Consider the following 21,033-nt stretch of genomic DNA (forward strand, 5'->3'; position numbering starts at 1 on the left):
TTGTCTTGCCGTCCTTCCTTTATTTCTTATCTGTTTCACTTTAATAACCAAATTGGAGAGACAGTTAATGCAAAATGGATTAATTTGGAGAAACACAAAACAACTATAAAAAGAAGTCAATTTAAAAATTCTTTTGTATAAGGCGACAAGAGTTGTTGATTAAGACAACGGTAGAACTGATTTTGAGGGCATTAGGTTTTGACTTTTTAAGGGAATTTAAGCTTTCAGATATGATTTGTAGTTTGTGCTTTATAATGATTCCTTCCACCACACGTTCTGATGAAATTATTAAGTTCAAATAGTGGGTTTTATGCCTTTGGTGCCATGGTGAAATGTCCTTTCTAAAGGTTTAAACAAATCTCGATTAGAATTTGAAATCATTGAAGATCTTGGAGTTGGCTTATGTGGAATTTTTTCTTACAAAAGGATAGATTAACTATATGGATTTGTTTACCTCAAATTAAGCATGCTACTAAGCATAGAAGTTAGTGCGATTAAGGATCTTGGAATTAGTGTATGTTACATCCGAAATTGATTCTCTAGATGAACTAGGGATTGGCCTTGAAAATCGAACTTGCACCTGTTTGATGAGACAAGTGGCAAGAGAATTGCCTGTATTGATTGGGTAACCATCTCTAATAATCAAATCAATAAGTGAAACCAGCACCTTCCTTTAGCAATAGGGTACAAAGGATCCTGAAGTAGAGAATTACAGATTAAAAGATGACAAAAAGTTTAACCGATTTACCATACATGTTTTTACTGACTTCTGTGCCAAAGTGGACAAATGACACATAATAAGTGTGCCAGAATCGTTACCATACAACCCCTTAGTATATTTAAGTGGGTAGAATTCAGATATAATTAACTTGTGGATGGACATCAGTTGGATCTTCTACGATTCTCTACATGTTTACACACTACTGTCCCAGTTGGAGTAAGTCTCGGCCTGATACTCAATTTCCTTAACCGGGTTGTACTCTTTTTAGTAGGTGCATAATCCATACTAGCTTTTCTCGAGAATCTTGCCTTCATGGACATGGTTCCCCAAATCGTTTCTTATTATGGCATTGGTGTTCTCAAGCTCTCATCTTTCATTCCTCTCCTGCTTGGGGGCATCGATTATTCATGCTGGTTAATTTCGAATCTCATACTTGCTATCCCTTCCCCAAGGACATAGAGTCAAGCCCCTTAGTCGATCGATTCAATTTATTTATTCTTAATTGATTCAATTTAGACCACCTGTTCAAGACCGAGCCAGTATTTTGCACAACACAGTAGAAATGTTGTCAATTAGCATTGAAAAGATTTGGGATCTCTAGCTATGAGTCCTAAAATTTTGGTGTTTTAACATATTAGATTCAATTTTTATTTTATTTTATTTTAGTGGGGAGGAGGGGTGTTGGGTTGGAATGGTGTGGTGTATGAAGGAAATATGAATTTTTGTCTCTTGCCGTAGGGATATCAAGTGTGTTTTTTTTTTTTGGGAGGATAAAACGCTTAGCATTTAACTCGTGGATATTAATCCATGTCTTAGAACAGCTAAACTTAATGCTACTTGGATTAGTACATAACCAAAATAGATTAGGAATAAGGTAACACCATCTCCCCCAATCCACAGCAGAACACAGGTATGTAATTAATTTGGAGGCTCAGCTGAGCAGCCTTTTCTCATCCTTCCTTATTTATTGCTATTAGTAGCACCCCTAGTTGAGTATGCTTCTTATTAGTTAACTCCAAAAGTGATATTGTTAAGATGTTGTTCATGAATACAGAAAACAAAAGCCCAAGCACAACATAACTTCATTTAAAAGAGAATGAGATACTTGAGAACATGGAATTTCCAAAGCTATAGGTAAAGATGTTGTTCATGAGTTGGAAGCTACCTGATACATCCAGAAATTTGTAGAAAGAAAAATTTTGTTTGGGTTAGGTTAGGCCTTTCATTAGTGAAGTAAACATTATCCCACATAAAATAACAAGTTAAATTATAAAAACGATATTAAAGACATGATTCAGAGCCAAAGCCTCCCAATTCAACGAAGCAGCAAGCTTAATAAATTTAGGTCGAAAGCCTTAGGGTCCTGCAAGCCAAAGATGTTTAACAAGTGCCAACTAGTTTCTTCAAAGATTTCTACAGAACACACAAATAGTGTCAACATGGAAGTATCTACTAAGGGTTGTTTTGACAGAGAGCCCACTACAAAGAAGACGCCAACAGAAACAGCTTATAGCGTGGTCGAATGCTCCCTAGGGTTGGGAAGAAGAGGACTAGAGGCTTGTTTGACAACACTTGTAGTGTTCAAGGTCCCATAATTGGTTACGTTGAAATGCCACCCACCAGAAATTGAGATGCTAGCCACTAGACTAGCCCAATGAGTAAGGGTGTCAATTTGGTTAAAAAACCGTTAAACCGTACCGTACCGAACCGTTTAAACCTTACCGTACCGTACCGTTTCCAAATTCGGTACGGTTTTTACCGTTACCGAATTTGGTAATTCGGTACGGTACGGTTACGGTAAACAGTGTCATACCGTCGGTAAATACCGTTTACCGTACCGTTTTACCGATTACCGATTACCATTTACCGTACCATATACCGTAAAGATATTAACCCTTTTAAAGTTTAAACCCTAAACTTATCTCAGAGAGTCACGCTTCACTTCGAAGAATCAGAGGACAAGAGTCACAAAGATAGAGAACACTGCCAGTGTTGGGAGCATAGAGAGTGATATTATATAATGCTTGAGGTAAGAAACTAATCAAATGTTATAGATCTAATTAATTATTTACTACCCTTTCTTATTCTGTTTGAAAACGTGGACATGGATTGTAGTCAAGTAAACTGAAATAGACTCAGTCAGAAGGGGCAATGGAATAGACAGAAATCTAGTGAATGAATTGGAAGTCTTGAGAGAAGAATTCCCTCTCCCTTGGTTGACAAGCAAAGACAGAAAATAATGGATAGATTTAATGATTGCTCTTTTATGGGTTTTTGTAGATCATGGCAATGTTGCTGAGCTCAAGCATTTCAGCAGCTTTAGCAATTGCATATCAGCATATGTGGCTTCTTCCACCATCACATATCTAGACTTTAAAAAAAGCAAGAACTGTTCCCATATAAAAAACCCATTACAAGTGACAAAACAAGAAAAAGAGGGCAACAGAGAAGCAAGACAATACCGTAACAAAACCGCACCGTATACCGAACCGTGCCGTTTTTCCATACCGATTTTATACCGTTTTCATACCGTACCGTTTTTTAAATTACCGTTTTCATACCGTACCGTATAAATATGGTACGGTATGGTTATGGTTTGAGGTTTTCAAATTCAATACCGTACCATACCGTACCGAATTATCGTTACCGTACCGAATCGACACCCTTACCAATGAGTGGGAAGGGAAGACAAAAGTCTATTATGGCTCCAAGAGGATCAGAAAAAATATCCTGCCACCTTTCTTTATTAGTCCCGGTGAGATTTTTAAGGGATTTAGAGCCAACCAATCCAAAGTTCATGCAAAAAATCTAAAAAAACCCCCCTCCCAAAATTTCCAAACAAAACAAAAAAAAAAAAAAATAAAATGCAAAAAACCAAAGGAGGGGCCTCTCTTATTTTAAAAAAAAAAAAACAAAATAAAAAAAAAAGGGAATCGAAATCAGTTTTTAAATTTGCATCCGCATTCGTTTAGGGATATTCAAATCCGTATATGAATATGGTATGTCGCTTTCTTACAAATTATCAGATTTTTTTTTGGTACAATAGGGCTTTATTAAGCGGGAGATGGGGATATTAATATACCTCAGCAAGAATTGAACCCACGACCACTTCACTAAAAGGTGTTAGTTTCACCACTAGAACAACTTTGTGTTGACTCTAATTAAGTTACTTATTTAGATTTATTTTTTTACTTTTATAAAGTTTTTACCTGTAATATATGACTATTTTCTTAGATTTTTTACTAAAATAACTATCAAAATTGTTAAATTTTTAAATTTCAAACCTAGTACTCACAAATAAAATTACAAAGATGTAAACAGGTAGTCAAAAACTTGTATTCAATCTATATTCATGTCCATTTAGAATAATTTACTTAATAAAATAATTATCCGATTATCTTTCGAATCTGATTGAATCCATCCGAAAACCGATAGGATATTATTCGAATACGTCTGAATATAATAGGATATGGATATAGTATTACCACTATCCAATCCCAATCCGATCCATTTACACCCCTAATTATAACATATCTCAACAAAGTCAAACTCTAAAACCTGGTCTAAGTTTAAGATGATTGTCAAAAGTAGAAGTTTCAAGGAAATACTTGGCTTTCAAAACTCGAGCCCATATAAAGATTGTGGTTAAGAGACAAGGTGCCATCAAGTTTTCATGAGAAGCACCTTATTTTGAGTTTGAGCCGTTCGGAAACCTAAACCCCCTTCCGATTTTGGCTTACAAACCTTATCCCATCCATTTAAGTGTAGAGCATGTTGTTGTCCAACCTTATCATTTCAGAATTGGCTATAAATAAATTCTAGTTTAGAGCAGACCTGTTTAGGTAAGGATAAACAACCCAAACAAAAGGTAGGGATAGATAACAAAACAGATTGAATCAGAGTCCGGATCTGATACCCGTCGGGGGAGCACTCTGTGCTTCCCAACAGCTTTAAAACAACAAAATATAGTAGGGCCCACAGGCAAGGTTTAAAGTATCGGTATTGAGTATCGTATCAGTATAGTGATTTTAAGAGAAGTATCGTTCTGTATCAAGTATTGTATCACTCTGGCTAATATATTTTAACGTAATTCAATAGAGAGACATATTGAAATGTATCGTATCGCTTGGGTCAAATATGGATATGTATCGGCTAGTATCGTATGGTATCGTGGAATACTTTAAACCTTGCCCACAGGTGGAAAAAAAAGAACATTTTGAAGAAAAAAATCTCATTTTTTCACCTGTGGACCCCACTATATTTTGTGGTTTTAAAACTGTCGGGGGCTTGATGGGGAGATGATCCAGATTCATTGAAACAACACCTGTCACCTTGCAAAACTCAAACTCTTAGCTTAATATTAATAATTAGCTACTTTATTCTCACTAGTTTAAAAGAATACACAAATTAGACAATACTTAGAATGCACAGCTCCACTTTATTCATCCTATTTTAACTCTTTGTGAAAATAATCTTAAATTTTTTTTCTTCTTTTGGATAGAATGAAAACGGTCTTATGTTTCTATTAACAGTTAGAACTCACTAAGAAAATAATGAAATTCTAATGAATGTTAGCTGTAAATGTATGGAAAATATATTATCTGTGATGTTCTGTACATTCATGTATATTTCTCCAACGATATACACAGTTTTATTACCCATGCACCCGATGAAATTTTCTTATTCTATAAAAAATGAAAAGGAGATGAGGTTCATCTATGCAAGCCAAAAATATGCTAACAATATGGTATAGAGTTTTTCAAAGGTAAACCTTTTTATAACTTACAACTGAATGATTTTCCTCTTCTTTGTAAGAGTACTAATCCCAAACAGCTTTGTCATGCTTTCAAGTGGTAATATTTGTCAAGAAGCTTCTCTGAATACTCTCCAAAGGTAAGACTTCCATTTGGGGGGATCATCTGTCAAACAACACACGCCAATCTTTAATTGAGCATTATAGGCACTAATACATTATCATTGTTACCATCAGGATATTGAGAACCCAAGAAACTCATTTTGAGTCTGGCCAGTAGTCCACTTGATTAAAATTATCCCACATTTTGCTTTTCTGCAGAACTGCTGGCAACTCAAAATTTTAACTAAGCATTGATGTTGTGATCTGGAAAGTGATATCACACATTCATGGGATGTGGTAGTGGATGCTACAACAAGAAGAAGAAGAAGCAGCCTTGTCCCAACTAAAAAGGGCTACAAGGATTCTAGCCTTCCAATCCAATTTGTTTGAGGTCATTACTAGATATGAGGCCTAAGCTATGCATATCCTTTCTCACCAGTTCTCTCAAGATTATCTTATGTCTGCCCCTAGTTCTTCTAATTCCTTCATCTGGATTACATCGTTCCTCCATATGGGGGCACTTACAGGCCTCCATTGACAATGGCCGTGAAAAGAAATTTATGGTTCAGTAAATCATACCTCCTGATGTAGATGCACATCCCTGGGAAACTTGAGATTTTCATCCCTGAAAAGTGGAACAACAGGCAACCATCAAATTATAAACCTACCACCACTCTTGCACTGGTTCTGGTTCATTAAAAACAATTATGTATGAAGATGCATGCGGTAAAAAACATTTTCTAAGTCTAGATTCAAGTTTTTATAAGAGTATTGTTTTACTTCAATAACACCAAGTATACAACAACACGTGGCACTGGAAAGACCCAATCCATGGGCACACAAGTGACCTATCATCCCAACAAGCCCAACTGTGACAGTCGCCTACTAGTCAAATCAACATTCCTTCTATTGAAGTGAGTCAGCAGCCTGATACTACCACCAATTCCAAAGAAGAATCAAGCTATAAAAAGCCTATAATTGATTGATCTCATCACCAATAATGCTCATCTCATGCCATCATAAATGCTAATCCTATGCAACCAATGCTGGATACATCATCTCCAATACTGACCCTATCAACAATTCACTTAACGTCAACAAAAAGGTTAGCATCACACCATCACCTCACTTAGCACAAGGAGAGGTAACCATAAATACCTACAAATGAATAGAGAGTATCTAAGGATGATCTGTGATATAGTACAAATCACACTAACCAATGAGGAACAGAGTGCCCTACCATGGGACGTGGAGAACCTCTGCAAGAGTCTTGCCTGATGATAGAATTTAGGTGGCTGCACCATCAGAGTGGCCGCACCCAAAGAGAGACTAATTCCCTTAAGGAAGCAAGACCATGTCAAGAGAAAAGATCATCCACTTCTCCTAGTAAGCAGAGGTGGACTCGATAACAGCCTTATCCCACTAATGGGATAGAAACTAACTCTCAAGAAGACAGATAAAAGACCCCCACACCATCACAAAAACATCAAACTAAGCCCTTTCCACAACGCGTATGACTTCGATGCTAGGACTCTCCAGCTGCCACCGAAAAGTAAGCATAATAAAATTAGGCAAGGGGCCGGTACGGATTCATTCAGTCTTTAAGTCAGTTATCTTGGTTTATTGCTCTCTCCATTCCCTCTCTACAAATTCAACTGTTAAGCAGATCTGACAGAGGCATGGCGTTCCTCCTAGGGTTCGGTCTGGCTCTTTTTTTTATGCATGTATTACCTATTTGCAGATGTTCACATCACCAACCCAAATTTCTTTTTCTTTTTTTTGGTAAACACCAACCCAAATTTCAGCACAAAGATCTAGCTGTTATGATTGGATTTACAATGACAACTCAGCTTTATCTCAATTAAATGGGGTCCACTACATGGATCCTTGCCTTCTCATCAATTCTATTCAAGGTCATACTAGAAACAAGGCCTAAGCCATGCATGTCTTTTCTCACCACTTCTCCTAAGGTTATTAGGCTTTCCTCTAGCTCTTTTAGTTCCTTCCATTTGGATTAAATCAATACTCCATACAAGGGATTTTAAAGGCCTCTGTTGAACATAGCCATGCCACATAAAACGACTTACTCGTAGCTTATCATGTACTGGAGCTACTCCAATACCAGTTCTAATATGATCATTCCTCACCTTACCCTTCCCAATTTTGCAACTCATCCATCTCAACATCCTCATTTTTACGACACTAATTCCATCTATATGATGCCTCTTACATGCCCAACCCTCTCAGTGCTTCCAGAAACTTAAAATTACAACAATCACACAAAACCCTAAATATACCTCTCCACTTCATATGTCCAATTTTAGTATAACAATTTCATCTCTATAGTGAACTCTACAAGTTAGATGCTCCAAACAAAAGTTGGGAATGAATGACGGGTAAGCTGGATATATTACTAACAAGCACAGGATGCTGGTGCAAAGCAGAATGTGGAGTAAACGGTGACAGTTATAATAATAGCCTGGACCAATCAAAAGTTTGCTGAATATTGCTAACTGAAGTAACAATAAGCACGGAAACAGATAAGCTTGAAGAAAGATAATGTTTGTTATCTTCTTATTATATTAACTTCTACAATAAAAAAATAAAAAAATAATAATCAAAGTTCTAGAAGCACTTAGAGGTGGACCAGGTTATTGTCTGGCTGCATACACTGGGTCATTGGCCATGCCGATGATTGCCCCACCAGGAAAGAAGCAAAAGCATTCAGGAGGTGTGTGGTGCATGTGTGTAAAACATATGAGAGATTGTTCACACTTCTTCACAAAGGAGTGGAGATTCTTGGACTACAAACACAGGAAGCATCTAGGATCATTGGTGAGTCAGTAGCTTTAAAGCTAGACTGTGATTGGATTATGATCATTGAAGTCAGCAACATTCAGTATCTCTTGTAAGGGAGCTAGGACTCAGAATCCTCTTCAGCCAGAGGAACCTGACATCGAGGTATGCATCCACAGGACCAATGCACCAATGTTTATAAATGCTTATTGTCTCAAAGAGCACGGAAGACCTTGGCCAACAGCTTTCCTTTTAGCAGAGTCATCAGGATCTCCACTGAGATAATGTCAGAGGAAAACATATTGTTTGTTTTTCATATTGTTTTCCTATGTTTTACTCTCTAATTCACCAAGAGAAAATTAATAGGAAAACCTTTAAGCAGAAAATGGCACAAGGAAGAACAAAGTAGAGATTTAAAAATGAATATCTAGTAAATTTTGGTACTTGATTTTTTAACAAGGTTTAAAGCGTCAGCACCATGTATCATATGGGACGGGTTGATTTCAAGAGAACCTGTTGTATTGCATTGGAGATGCAAGATATGCTACATCTACATCGAAATGGTCAGGAAACATATGGAAATGCTTAGATGTATGCAAGCTAAGCTTTGAAGCATGAAATAGTCTAAATATCTAATATGTAAAGGAGAACAAAGTATGAAGAGACAAGTACATTTAATTGGCTGCACACAGAGGAAGTGGTTTCTCACATGCAATTGCACAAATTTTCTTTTGGTACTGATTCAGTTCCTTAAAAATAAGACATGTATATATTAGCACTGGGGTACACATAATGATACTTTAAACCTTCCTCACATTTAAATTGACTCCATTTTTAAGGAAACTTTCCTACAGATGAAAAGGTTTGAACACAAATCAAACAAACAAACTGAAATATTAAAATATTGAGTGTCAACCAATAACCACATCAGTAGCGTTGATGTATACATTTTACTAGCCTTCCCTACAAGTCCGAGCTTTTAAGTGAAATCGTAGCAAACCATGGTATCAAAACAGAGAGAGGTCTAGTGTTTGACTCTTGGGAAATACAAAAATGTAGTTTTCCCCACTTCTTTTCCCTCAATGTCATGTGGACACATGAATGTATCACGTACAAAGACCAAAAAGCCTACACCTTTGGGGGGGGGGGGAGTGTTGCTCATACATTTACGCTACAAATTTCAGCTTTTAGGTGAAACATCAGTTAACAAGCAGAATTGACACTTTAATAACCATGCAGCCAGGCAAATCAAACATCAATTTATGTAGGATCTTGCAAGGAATTATTTCAGTCTAGAGCAGATTCTTTTTTGATTCATTTCAGTCTAGAAATGAGAAAATTCTATCAAAGTATTTCCATGCAAAGAATCTACTTACATACAAAAGCAGAAAAGAAAGGGACCTTAAAAGGATAAGCTTACCAGTCAGGTTGCATGAATAATGCAAAAGTTGAACGGTCCACGCCAAAAGCATTCTCCCCTTTCGGTGCCTAATTAAAAGTGCAGTAATTTTAGGATAGATTTTCTAGGAAAGTATGACCATAAGGAATTAAGGACAAACAACAAAGAAGAAATTCTAGTTGAAATTATCTAGCATAAGCAAACAGTCTATGGTCCAATGCTGAGCTAATTATCTTCTTTTGTTCTTTTACTCTCTTTTATTGTAATGAATAAAAATAGAAGTTCTGGATAAGACTTAAGCCATCAAGTCAAAACTATAAAGATGATTTGAATATGTTATGATATGATGAAAAGATTTCAAGAGAGCACAATTCCACATTGTAAATGACTTTGTATTGATCAATGAATTAATCCCACCACCTGTGACCTACGGATGGACATACGGATAAACATAGATAAGATTAGAAATTTCTTGAAAACTAGGATAAACAAGAATTCCTCAAGATAAAATTTCCAGCAACTACTTATGGTTACAGGAATATCAAAAGCACAAGCCAACGTTAACAAGTAAGAGAATAAACAAAAATCTTGAGAAAGTGAAAAATGGAACAACTTATTAAAGTGAAATGGACTTTATAACTATGTTGAGTTGCTCATAAGTCACGCCTGATGAAAAAGGCGTGACTCATGAGTAAACAAGTAAAAGAGTAAACAAAAATCTTGAGAAAGCAATAAATGGAACAACTTACTGAACTGAAATGGACTTTATAACTATGTTGAGTTATTCATGAGTCACACCTAATGGCATGCTTTTAAGCATACTACACATTTGATTAATAATCAAAATGCAAAAATGTTCTTACCCTTACACAATGTGGAGTTGCACAAAGACAACCGCTTGAGAGTATTTCAGTTGTTTCCCCAATTTGGTATGCTATTTCATCTTCTCCAAAGACAACCTGAGGCGTCAAAAATTAGTCTGAGCAACACAAAGTTCAAGCATCCACGTGTCAGGTTAGAAACTTCAAAAGCATCCAGTTTGCTATTATTCATATAGATGGTGGAGGTTTTATTATTCATGTCTACTACATAAGGACACAAAATGTGTTAAGAAACTTAAAAAACAATCAGAGGCAAAGGAAATAAGGTATAGTGCTTATAAAACTTAATAAAATACAAGAATACTAGGGCACCAAAAGATAATGTAATAGATATGCATACATGTGTGATTTGGTCTGAACATTTGGGTACTCATTTTCCAACAGTGCTACCAAATCCAAAGAATCATCGAACATATATGGATGATCACTCCTTTGAAATAAATTGCCTCCTATTTGTTCATACCAGACACATTATCATCCTTTGATTAGTGTTTCTTCCCCAACCTAGCTTTCGGTGTAACATACTTATATTGATGTTTTGCCCCTACACAAATTTAGATGCAGGAAAAAAATTGACATGATATTAAAGATAGGATCATAAAGACCAAAAGCCACGGATGGCTTTCTTATTTTCAACAAATCACAAGATCAAGAGAGCATGGCTGCATTAAATTTCTTTCAGCCAATATTCATAACAACTACCAGACAAGGAAAGTTAATAACCCATTATATCTTTTCTTTCAGCCTTCAGCAATCAAAAGAGGCATCCATGATAAGGTCAATGGTTTCTTTTTCAAGAGAAGACAAGGAACCTAATGGACAAACATCATTACAAATTCTTAACACTGGAGAGAAGTTCTAGGTAAGATACCAAATCAAGGAATTTATATGCATCTCATAAAGACCATACTTAATCAAACAAAGGTCATTAGTATTTATAACAGCCAGGAATCCCCTTATAACATTACTCCACAGTTCAACCATCAAAACAATTACTATTATAATTAATTCCCTTTTTTATAAAGTCAAGGCAGGAGCACTTTTTATACAATCAATCTGACCATCATCTGCCACAATAACATCCTAGTAGTTAGGGGTTGCAATCATTATCAAGAAAAATTACATGGGACCACATCAGAGATTCTAGTTATATATATATAACATTTAAAATTTGGACCTCTCTAGGAATCCTAACTTGACTCTTGTTAAGACAAGCTGATTTGTGTTATCTAGGAAAAGTAAATATTACATATATTTTTAGGTTTCTAAATGCTTTCCCTTTTTGTATGTTCAAAGAATGCTAACTATCCCAGTTGAAGTAATGGAAAAAACTTCTCAGAAAATTATTAGAATAAGTAGCATAAAGTTTCACCAATTGTTACCAATAATCAGAAAACATCTTCCAATGCACATCTGGAGAACTAAAAACTATCAAAACAGCCATTACAAGACAGCAAAAGCGACAAAACCTATATGAGGAAATTATTGAAACCATAATATTACTCATTCATATTCACTATGAAAAAAACCTAGTTCATCAGCAAATCCTGGCATGTAAGACTCAAGAACAAGAAGTTATACTTTAACAATCTTTTCAGTCCGTGTTTTAATGTAAAGGCCAGCAGCACTATCAGGGCAAGGTATTTCCATGGCATCTCTAGTAAACATGCCACAGGTGAGACCTACAAAAGGAATTCAACTTGGTATTAGAAGTACAAAAAAGGATCATATGATAATCACAAGTACAGAGATTCTACTAAGAAAAGGGAAAAAGATTACCTCGTGTTCAAATGGCTTGCAACTGTCACTAAAGAAATTTAGGATCGAATGGACAACATATTTTTCTAGAAATCCATTTTCTATCCCCTTTTTTATTGTAAGGCTACTCTAGAATAGAATTTTTCTTTTCCAGCCTGAGTTGACTGACATTTTCTTGATTGTCAAGTCTTGGGTAATTTTTTACTTCAGAACTTTTTCAAGGAAAGCAACAATAAGTGAAAGGCTTATAGGACATCCCCATCAATTTGAATGAATAAATACTTCAGTATTTCTGAACTTTGTGTGGTGGTTTCAGAACTACCGCTGTTAATTCAGTAGTGCTTATAAGTTAATTTTGTTCGTATAAGGTGGAATCCAGAAGTGGGTCCTTTGGTAGATTCCTATCTGTGGGTATGGATTACCACCCTGGTTTATCTTTCTATGTGGTCCTCTATCTGTCCAGCTACATGCAATATCTGAACACTTACATCCCTGTAGTTATAGTGCAATACTGATGTCAATATTTCAGTTTTGTTTTCTTTTTACAGTTTCCCCTGAGACTACCACCTAGATCTGAAATGTACATGCTGATGTGTGTGTTTCGATGATCAAACCTGTAACAACCCCCTTAATTCTAACCCGGAATCCGTATTTCAGGTCTGATAACCCGAAGGTCAAGCCGGAATAAGTTGTGGAGTATCCGGATAGAAGTCCATTATCCATACCCAAAATCCATAGATCTAGATTCTCTTGATGAAGAACCTGCCTTGCTGGGAAACGGATCCCTAATGGAAGTCAAGAGGTGTTTGAAGATGTCCAGAATGAAGGTAAGATCTCCCCCATGTGTTGTTTAGGGTTAGGTTGATGTACTGCAAAGTACTAGGGGGCGGTTGCGTAAGGCGGTTGATTGGGCCAATCAACCGCCCCAAGCGACCGCCATGGTCTGCTTGTAGGAAATTGCCCTAATTTGCCCTTTGTCCTCTATAAATAGTATACCTCGTCCTTTTAACTCATTATTATATTCAGGATTGCTGTTGTGGATAGTTAGGAGGCAGAAGACACGTGCTAGAAGGTGAGAGAAGCGTGGATTGCGATCTGGATCCTTTCCCCCGTCTATTTTGCGAATTTGATTGAAGTAAGTGAATCCCCTTCACTCCATTCTCTTCCCTCAGCTTTGGAACGGTGTAGATCCATCTCCTTTATGTTGGGGTGACCTAATCATGATTAGTTCTATTCCCTAATCAATGATTATGAGAAGGTCCTGTCCGAAAATGAATCCCTGCATTCGAATAAAGGATGGATCTAATCAAGGAAGATGAATTGGGTTATGGATCTATGTTAATTTTAGGTTACTGATTTGCACCTTTGTTATAAACTAATTAAGATTGAAAATCGGATTAAGATCATCCCAAAACCGAATTGAAATTGGATGATGAAAAGTCTGAATTTCGGATTTGAAAGACTGTCTATAACAAGGGCAGTCGCTTGTGTGCTGAGTAGAGGCTTCAGCATGAGGCTGATGCTTGGTGGAGTGCTACCCGGCGAATTTGGAAGCTTTGCACCTGAATCTTACCTGGGTTATCTTCAAAGAAGCCTTCTGCAAGAACTATTTTCCTGAGTCTGTGCAAGATGCAAAGGAATCTGAAGTCATGTCTCTCATTCAAGGATCTAGTATAGTCCTTGAGTATTAGCAAAAATTTAAAGAGTTGTTCTTCTTTGCCCCGGAAGCATCAAGAGGTGATCGTGAGAAGGCGAAGAAATTCTTCAAGGGTTTGTGACCGTCGCTGAAGACTTATCTTGCTATTCAGGCGATTGAGGGTTACGTTCAGATGGTTCAGAATGCTAAGAAAGTGAAGGATAATAAGAGAGAAAATTATTAGCTCCAGAGATATGTAGCTAATCGGAACAACCTGGTGGACCGTAACCGAAGATTCTCTAGGCCTGCTCCTTATCCTGCATCTAATTTTCAGCCTAGAGGTGTTAGTTCTAGTTTTAGCTCTGGCTCGAGCTATGGTTCTAGCAGTGGACCGGTACGTTCTGTGGTGGGAAATCAAGATACTGGACTTGTGTATGCTAATCCTTGTCCAGTGGTGAGTAATCAGAGACTTGCAGTTCCTACCTCAGCAGCTTCTATTGGCATTAGGGATGTGACTTGCTTTTACTATGGAAAGGTGGGACATTATTCCCGTAATTGTACTCAAAGAACTTGTTATTAGTACTCCTACCAAATCTATTGTAAGATTAGATGAAGTGGTTGAGTCTTATCTGGTAATTATAGCTGGTAGAATCTTGGAAGCTCGACTAGTAAAGCTGGATATGAAAGACTTTGATGTGATACTCGGAATGGATTGGCTGACAAAGTATGGAGCAGTCATTCTTTGTTCTGAAAGGAAAGTGTTGTTTCATCCTAAAGATGCTTGTCCTTTTGAATATCAAGGCAATCAAGGGAAGTTGAGTAGAAGATTGTTGCTGCGAGTGTGAAAGTCAGAAGGTGGACTAAAGATGCTGGACTCCTCTCCTCTTCTGTAGATGTTTCTGAAGGTGCGAAGCAGTTGTCTGATATTGGGGTTGTCAGGGATTTTTCCGATGTTTTCCCTGATGATTCATCTAGTTTGCCTCTAAAAAGGAATTAAAGTTTTCCATTGATCTAATTCCAGGAGCAGCCCCTGTTTCGAAAGCACCGTACCGAATGGCTCCGACTGAGTTGAATGAAACTTTAGACCCTGTTGAATGAATTGTTAGACAAAGGGTTTATTCAACCCAGTGTTTCACCTTGAGGAGCCCCGGTTTCGTTCGTGAAGAAGGACGGTAGTATGCGGATGTGCATAGATTACTGAGAATTGAACAAGTTGATGATTAAGAATAAGTATCCTCTTCTTAGGATCGATGACTTGTTTGATCAGTTGAAAGGTGCCGCTGTTTTCTCGAAGATCGATCTGAGGTTTGGCTATCATCAGCTAAAAGTAAAGTCTAGTGATGTCTGCAGGACTACATTAGGACCAGATATGGACATTAAGAATTCAAAGTCATGCCATTTGGTTTTACTAATGCTCCAGCAGCATTCATGGATCTGATGAATCAAGTATTTCAGGATGTCTTGGACAAATTTGTTATAGTATTCATTGATGACATTCTGATATATTCAAAGAGTGAGGAAGAGCATGTTGAGCATTTGGGTTTTGCCTTGCAGCGATTGAGAGAGAAGTTGTATGCCAAATTCAGCAAATGTGACTTTTGGTTGTCCAAGGTTATCTTTTTGGGTCACATTGTTTCTGTTGATGGTATTAAAGTTGATCTTGTGAAGGTTAAAGCTGTGGTAAATTGGGATAGACCCAAGTCAGTCACCGAGATTCGAAGTTTTCTTGGTATGGCTGGTTATTATAGGCGTTTTATTGAGAATTTCTTTAAACTATCAACCCCTATGACGAAGCTTACCAGGAAGGGAATCACGTTTGAGTGTAATGAAGCTTGCAAAGAGAGTTTTCAAAAACTCAAGAAGAGGTTGACTAACGCTCCGGTGTTGACAATACCAGATGACTCTGAAGGTCTGATAGTGTATACCGATGGCTCTAAAGTTGGTTTGGGTTGTGTGTTAATGCAGCATGGGAAGGTAGTAGCTTATGCGTCTAGACAGTTGAAGAATTATGAGCATAACTATCCTACTCACGATTTGGAACTTGCCGCTGTGGTTTTTGCTCTGAAGATTTGGCGTCACTATTTGTATGGTGAGAAGATAGCAATTTTCACTGACCACAAAAATATGGAGTATTTCTTTACCTAGAAGGAGTTGAATATGAGACAGCGAAGATGGCTAGAACTGGTGAAGGATTATGACTGTGATATTCAATATCATCTAGGGAAAGCTAATGTGGTTGTTGATGCTTTGAGTAGAAAGAGCAATCGGGAAAGTGTAGATTTGGCATCTCCGAGTAAGCCTTTGTTGTTCTCTATTATCAGATTTGGGCTTGAAATTGTGTCAGAAGATTTCGATGTTGTTTTGTCAGCTATATTAGTTCAACCGAGTCTGAGAGACAGAACTCTTGCTTTGCAGTCGACTGATCCGGAATTAAAGAAGAAGATTGATTTGATTACCTCGAAGACTAATGAAGTGGCGGATTTCTCCTTAGCCTTTGATGGTGCTCTTGTTTTCAGGGAAAGAATTTGTGTTCCAGCAATGGAAGACCTCATAAATGAAATTTTGACTGATGCCCATCAGTCCATCTTCATTATTCATCTAGGAAGTGTAAAGATGTATCAGGATATGAAAGGATATTTCTGGTGGCCTGGCATAAAGAATGATGTGGAAGATTTCATTGCTAAGTGTGGAACTTGTCAATGGGTGAAAGTTGTTATGCAGCCTTCGTTTGGTCTTTTACAACCTCTTCCCGTACCTAGTCGGAAGTGGAAGGACATTGCTATGGGTTTTGTTACAGGTCTACCCCGAACTAGCAAAGGGTGACTTAGTGTGGGTGGTAGTGGATCAACTGACTAAATCAGCTCACTTCATTCTGATGAAGATCACTTATACTATGGACAAGTTGGCCAGGCTGTATGTGAATAATGTGGTGAGACTGCATGGTGTACCGGTTAGTATTGTGTCGGATAGAGATCCGAGGTTCACCTCTCGTTTCTGGAATAGTTTGCAAAAAGCCCTGGGTAATCAGTTGAATTTGAGTACTGCTTATCATCCGCAAACCGATGGACAATCGAAAAGGACTATACAGATTCTGGAAGATATGCTTCGAGCGTGTGTCATTGATATGAGTGGTAACTGGGATGACCACTTAGCCTTGGTGGAGTTTGCATATAATAACAATTATCAATCGACGATTGGACTGGCCCCGTTTAAAGCTTTGTATGGGAAGACGTGTAGAACTCCTATGTATTGGGATGAAATTGGGGAAAGGCGTGTTCTTGGCCCTGATCTAATTGAAACCACAGGTACTATGGTGGATATGATTAAAGAAAGGATCAAAACTGCTCAGTCTCGACAGAAGTCTTATGCGGATAAAAGAAGGTCAAATCTGGAATTTCAAGTTGGTGAGCGAGCATTCTTGAAGGTTTCGCCTATGAAGGGTGTCATACGATTCAATATTAAAGGGAAGTTCAGCCCTAGGTACATTGGACCCTTTAAGATTACTGAGAAGGTTGGACCAGTAGCTTACAAGTTGGCTCTTCCTTTATCTCTAGCTGGTGTGCATGATGTATTCCATGTATCTATGCTAAGGTAGTGCTTAGCAAGCTCTGAGTAGTTGCTCCAACATAACCAGACGGTTTGAGTGCGGATTTGACCTATGATGAAGAACCGGCAGAAATTTTGGACCGAAAGGATAAGAAGTTGAGGAATCGGACTATACCTTTGGTGAAGATTAGATGGAAGAATCATTCTTTTGAGGAAGCATCTTGGGAAAAAGAAGATGAGATGCGGACCAAATATCCCCATCTTTTCGGACTTAAAGGTACGTTGTAATTTCGGGGACAAAATTTCTTTTACGAGGGGAGGGATGTAACAACCCTCGTAATTCTAACCCGGATTTCATATTGCAGGTCCGATAACCCGAAGGTCAAGCTGAGATAAGTTGTGGAGTATCCGGATAGAATTCCATGATCCATACACCTAAATACATGGATCTGAATTCTCTTGATGAAGAACCTGCCTTGTTGGGAAATTGGATCCCTAATGAAAGTCAAGAGGTGTTTGAAGATGTTTGGATGAAGGTAAGATCTCCCCCATGTGTTGTTTAGGGTTAGGTTGAGGTTGGGAATCAACCCCTTGAGCAAAGCACCGATATACTAAAAGTACTAGGGGGCGGTTGCTTAAGGCGGTTGATTGGGCTAATCAACTGCCCCAAGCAACCGCCATGGTCTACTTGCGGGAAATTGCCCTAATTTGCTCTCTGTCCTCTATAAATAGCAACCCCATCCTTTTAACTCATTATTATATTCGAGATTGTTGTTGTGGATGGTTAGGAGGCAGAAGACACGTGCTGGAAGGTGAGAGAAGTGTGGATTGCGATCTGGATCCTTTCCCCCGTCTGTTTTGTGAATTTAATTGAGGTAAGTGAATCCCCTTCACTCCATTCTCTTCCCTCAGTTTTGGAATGGTGTAGATCCATCTCCTTTATGTTGGGGTGACCTAATTGTGATTAGTTATATTCCATAATCAATGATATTGAGAAGGTCCTGTCTGAAAACGAATCCCTGCATTCGAATAAAGGATGGATCTAATCAAGGGAGATGAATTGGGTTATGGATTTGCGTTAATTTTAGGTTATTGATTTGCACCTTTGTTATAGACTAATTAAGATTGAAATTTGGATTAAAATCATCTCAAAACCAGATTGAAATTGGATGATCAAAAGTTTGAATTTCGGATCTGGAAGACTGTCTGTAATAGGGGCGGTCGCTTGGGGCAGTTGCTTGACCCAACTGACCGGCCCAAACGACTAGCTGAGTCACAGTGGCTGTGAGATTTATGTTCGCTTTTATTTGACTCATGTCCTTAATGTATTCTTGTAACCCTATGTTTAGGTGTTCCTAAGTCTACTAGAAGTCTTGTAATTGTGTTTTGATTGCACTCTAGTAAGCCCTTACATAATTACAAGTAAGGACACACTATATTGTTTATATGCAATAACATTATATGATGAATCAGTTTATTCTTACATTATTTATTGATCATGTACCTTGTTGTTGTTGTTGTATAATTTATTGTTGTCTGTGATGTTTTTATATACTTTATTACTTTATGATATTGAACAACTAATTATGTTATGATGGTGAATAATGTGGCGTAGTTGTGATGGAAAGGTATCCAATTGGGTATCCTTGCTTGAGATATCAGAGGATTGTGGTATGGGAAACATGCTCATTGATGCCTCCAGCACTATCATGACTACTGGATGACATACCTAGGGAGTCTAAAATTGCATGGCTAGGTACCCTACATGCTATTACCCTTTCAGTAGGGGAATTGAAGCCGAATGACCCATGACAATGGTGACGTGACTCTGTTTCATCCTACAATGGTAACTAGTCCATGCGAAGACTCAGTGGTCCACTGTTGATCATGCAATGGTAGGGTTGCATATGTTAGGGTTGGACTTATGGACGTCCAAGGAGCGGCCAAGGTGTCGTGAGGAGTAATGAGAGCATTTCGCCCCAATAATATGTGGATGACCATAGGGTTAGGAAGTGGAGTCCAACAACGGTAGCCAATCCGTGAGGGTTCTCATTCCTAGATTGCGAAGGATACGAAACCGAGTTGGTTGGTGCCATAGGGGAAGTATCTGGACTTCATATAGTATGTTACCAGTATGACCTTGCATTGGATTAGAAACCCCAACATGTGCCAGTACTCATGCCAATGGTCATGGTAAGAGAGTGTTGACTTAAACCCCAGCCATGGATGCCTGCTGAGGACTTAACCCCTTTACCCGAGATCCCAATATAAGTAACCAGTCCGTGAGGGATCAGAGTGACTAGACCTACCGAGAGTAGGGCTGGTGTTATATCTTAAAGCATGTCAACTGTTTAGAGACTTGCATAGTTAGATATTAGTAGCATTCATATTATTGCATATCATTCATTTCATATATGCATTGCTGATTGTGTTGACAAATGTATGAGAAATGTGTTATCCTTACTGAGTTCGTCAGAACTCATTCCTTTCTTTGTATGTTATATTAAACTGTACAAATGGTAGCACGTCGTCAAAAACCAGAGAAGTTCTATATGGGTCCAGCTTCTTATTTGAAGAGGATGTGGCACTAACAGTGGGAGACGGAGATGTGGTCTACGAAGCCTCCTGCAGATGCTTGAAGTGAGCTTATAGCACCCATTGATGGACAAAGAAAGCATATCGTCAGACATTTTGAGAAGTCTTTGGAGAAGAACTGGAGTACTCCCATTCTTATTAAATTAGAAGAGAATACCATAGTTTAGAGAAAGAAACTGGAAAGAAGATTTATTTAGTTTATTTTTGCTTTCGCTGAACTCGTTAACTTTGGATTCATGATTCATGATTTCTTTCATTTGATCCCTTTATTTGATTCTTTCCTGCTAAGCCTTTTCGGCAACAATTCGGAATTCAGGATAGGGTGGATTGGCCGAACTTCGCCGCTCAGCCCTCTAAGAGATCGACCTCTAATAGGGCTGTTGCGAGTTCCACAAGTTTAGGGAGTCTTACGACGTTCGTTTTGGAATTGGGCGCTACAGCCTGTTTAAGTCTCTCCTCCTATCTTCCCTATTGGAGTATTTAGACTCCTGTAATCCCTTTGATTAATTATTTGAACTTACTCTTGCTCTTGATTATATATTTCTTGCATTATTATTATTGATGGGTAAGACCATGGATCCCGTGACAGATCGCATCCACGGGTCGTCGGGCGGGTAACCGAGACCAGCGGGTGGGGTGTGACAATACCAGTGCTATATGCTTTGTGTTCTAATTTTCAGGTAACTCCACTAATTCCAGATATATTTACTGATTTTATTCTTAAAGGCTCAACTTGACTTCTGGTTTTACTAATCAATTACTCAATTCAGTCAATTTACAATTTCCTAGTAATGCTATTACTAGGAAAACTACTAGTTCAATACATACCCCAACATACCATCTCTT

At 37.9% G+C, this 21,033-nt stretch overlaps 1 protein-coding gene across 1 annotated transcript in view; it reads right to left on the bottom strand.

The window, feature by feature from the left end:
• Positions 1–5,241: 5,241 nt before the first annotated feature.
• Positions 5,242–21,033, bottom strand: part of LOC148999112 (uncharacterized) — a 57,252-nt gene continuing 41,460 nt past the window's right edge. The window contains exons 11-15 of the mRNA XM_089141462.1: positions 12,234–12,334; positions 10,635–10,730; positions 9,793–9,860; positions 6,156–6,201; positions 5,242–5,640 (exon numbers count right to left, since the gene is read on the bottom strand). Of these exons, the coding sequence (XP_088997588.1) occupies positions 5,560–5,640; positions 6,156–6,201; positions 9,793–9,860; positions 10,635–10,730; positions 12,234–12,334 (392 nt within the window). The 3' untranslated portion in view covers positions 5,242–5,559. The remainder of the gene's footprint in view (positions 5,641–6,155; positions 6,202–9,792; positions 9,861–10,634; positions 10,731–12,233; positions 12,335–21,033) is intronic.

Source organism: Hakea prostrata, unplaced genomic scaffold (assembly GCF_041222555.1).
Source record: "Hakea prostrata isolate BN-2017 unplaced genomic scaffold, UWA_Hpros_2 contig_41, whole genome shotgun sequence".
Lineage (NCBI taxonomy): Eukaryota > Viridiplantae > Streptophyta > Magnoliopsida > Proteales > Proteaceae > Hakea > Hakea prostrata.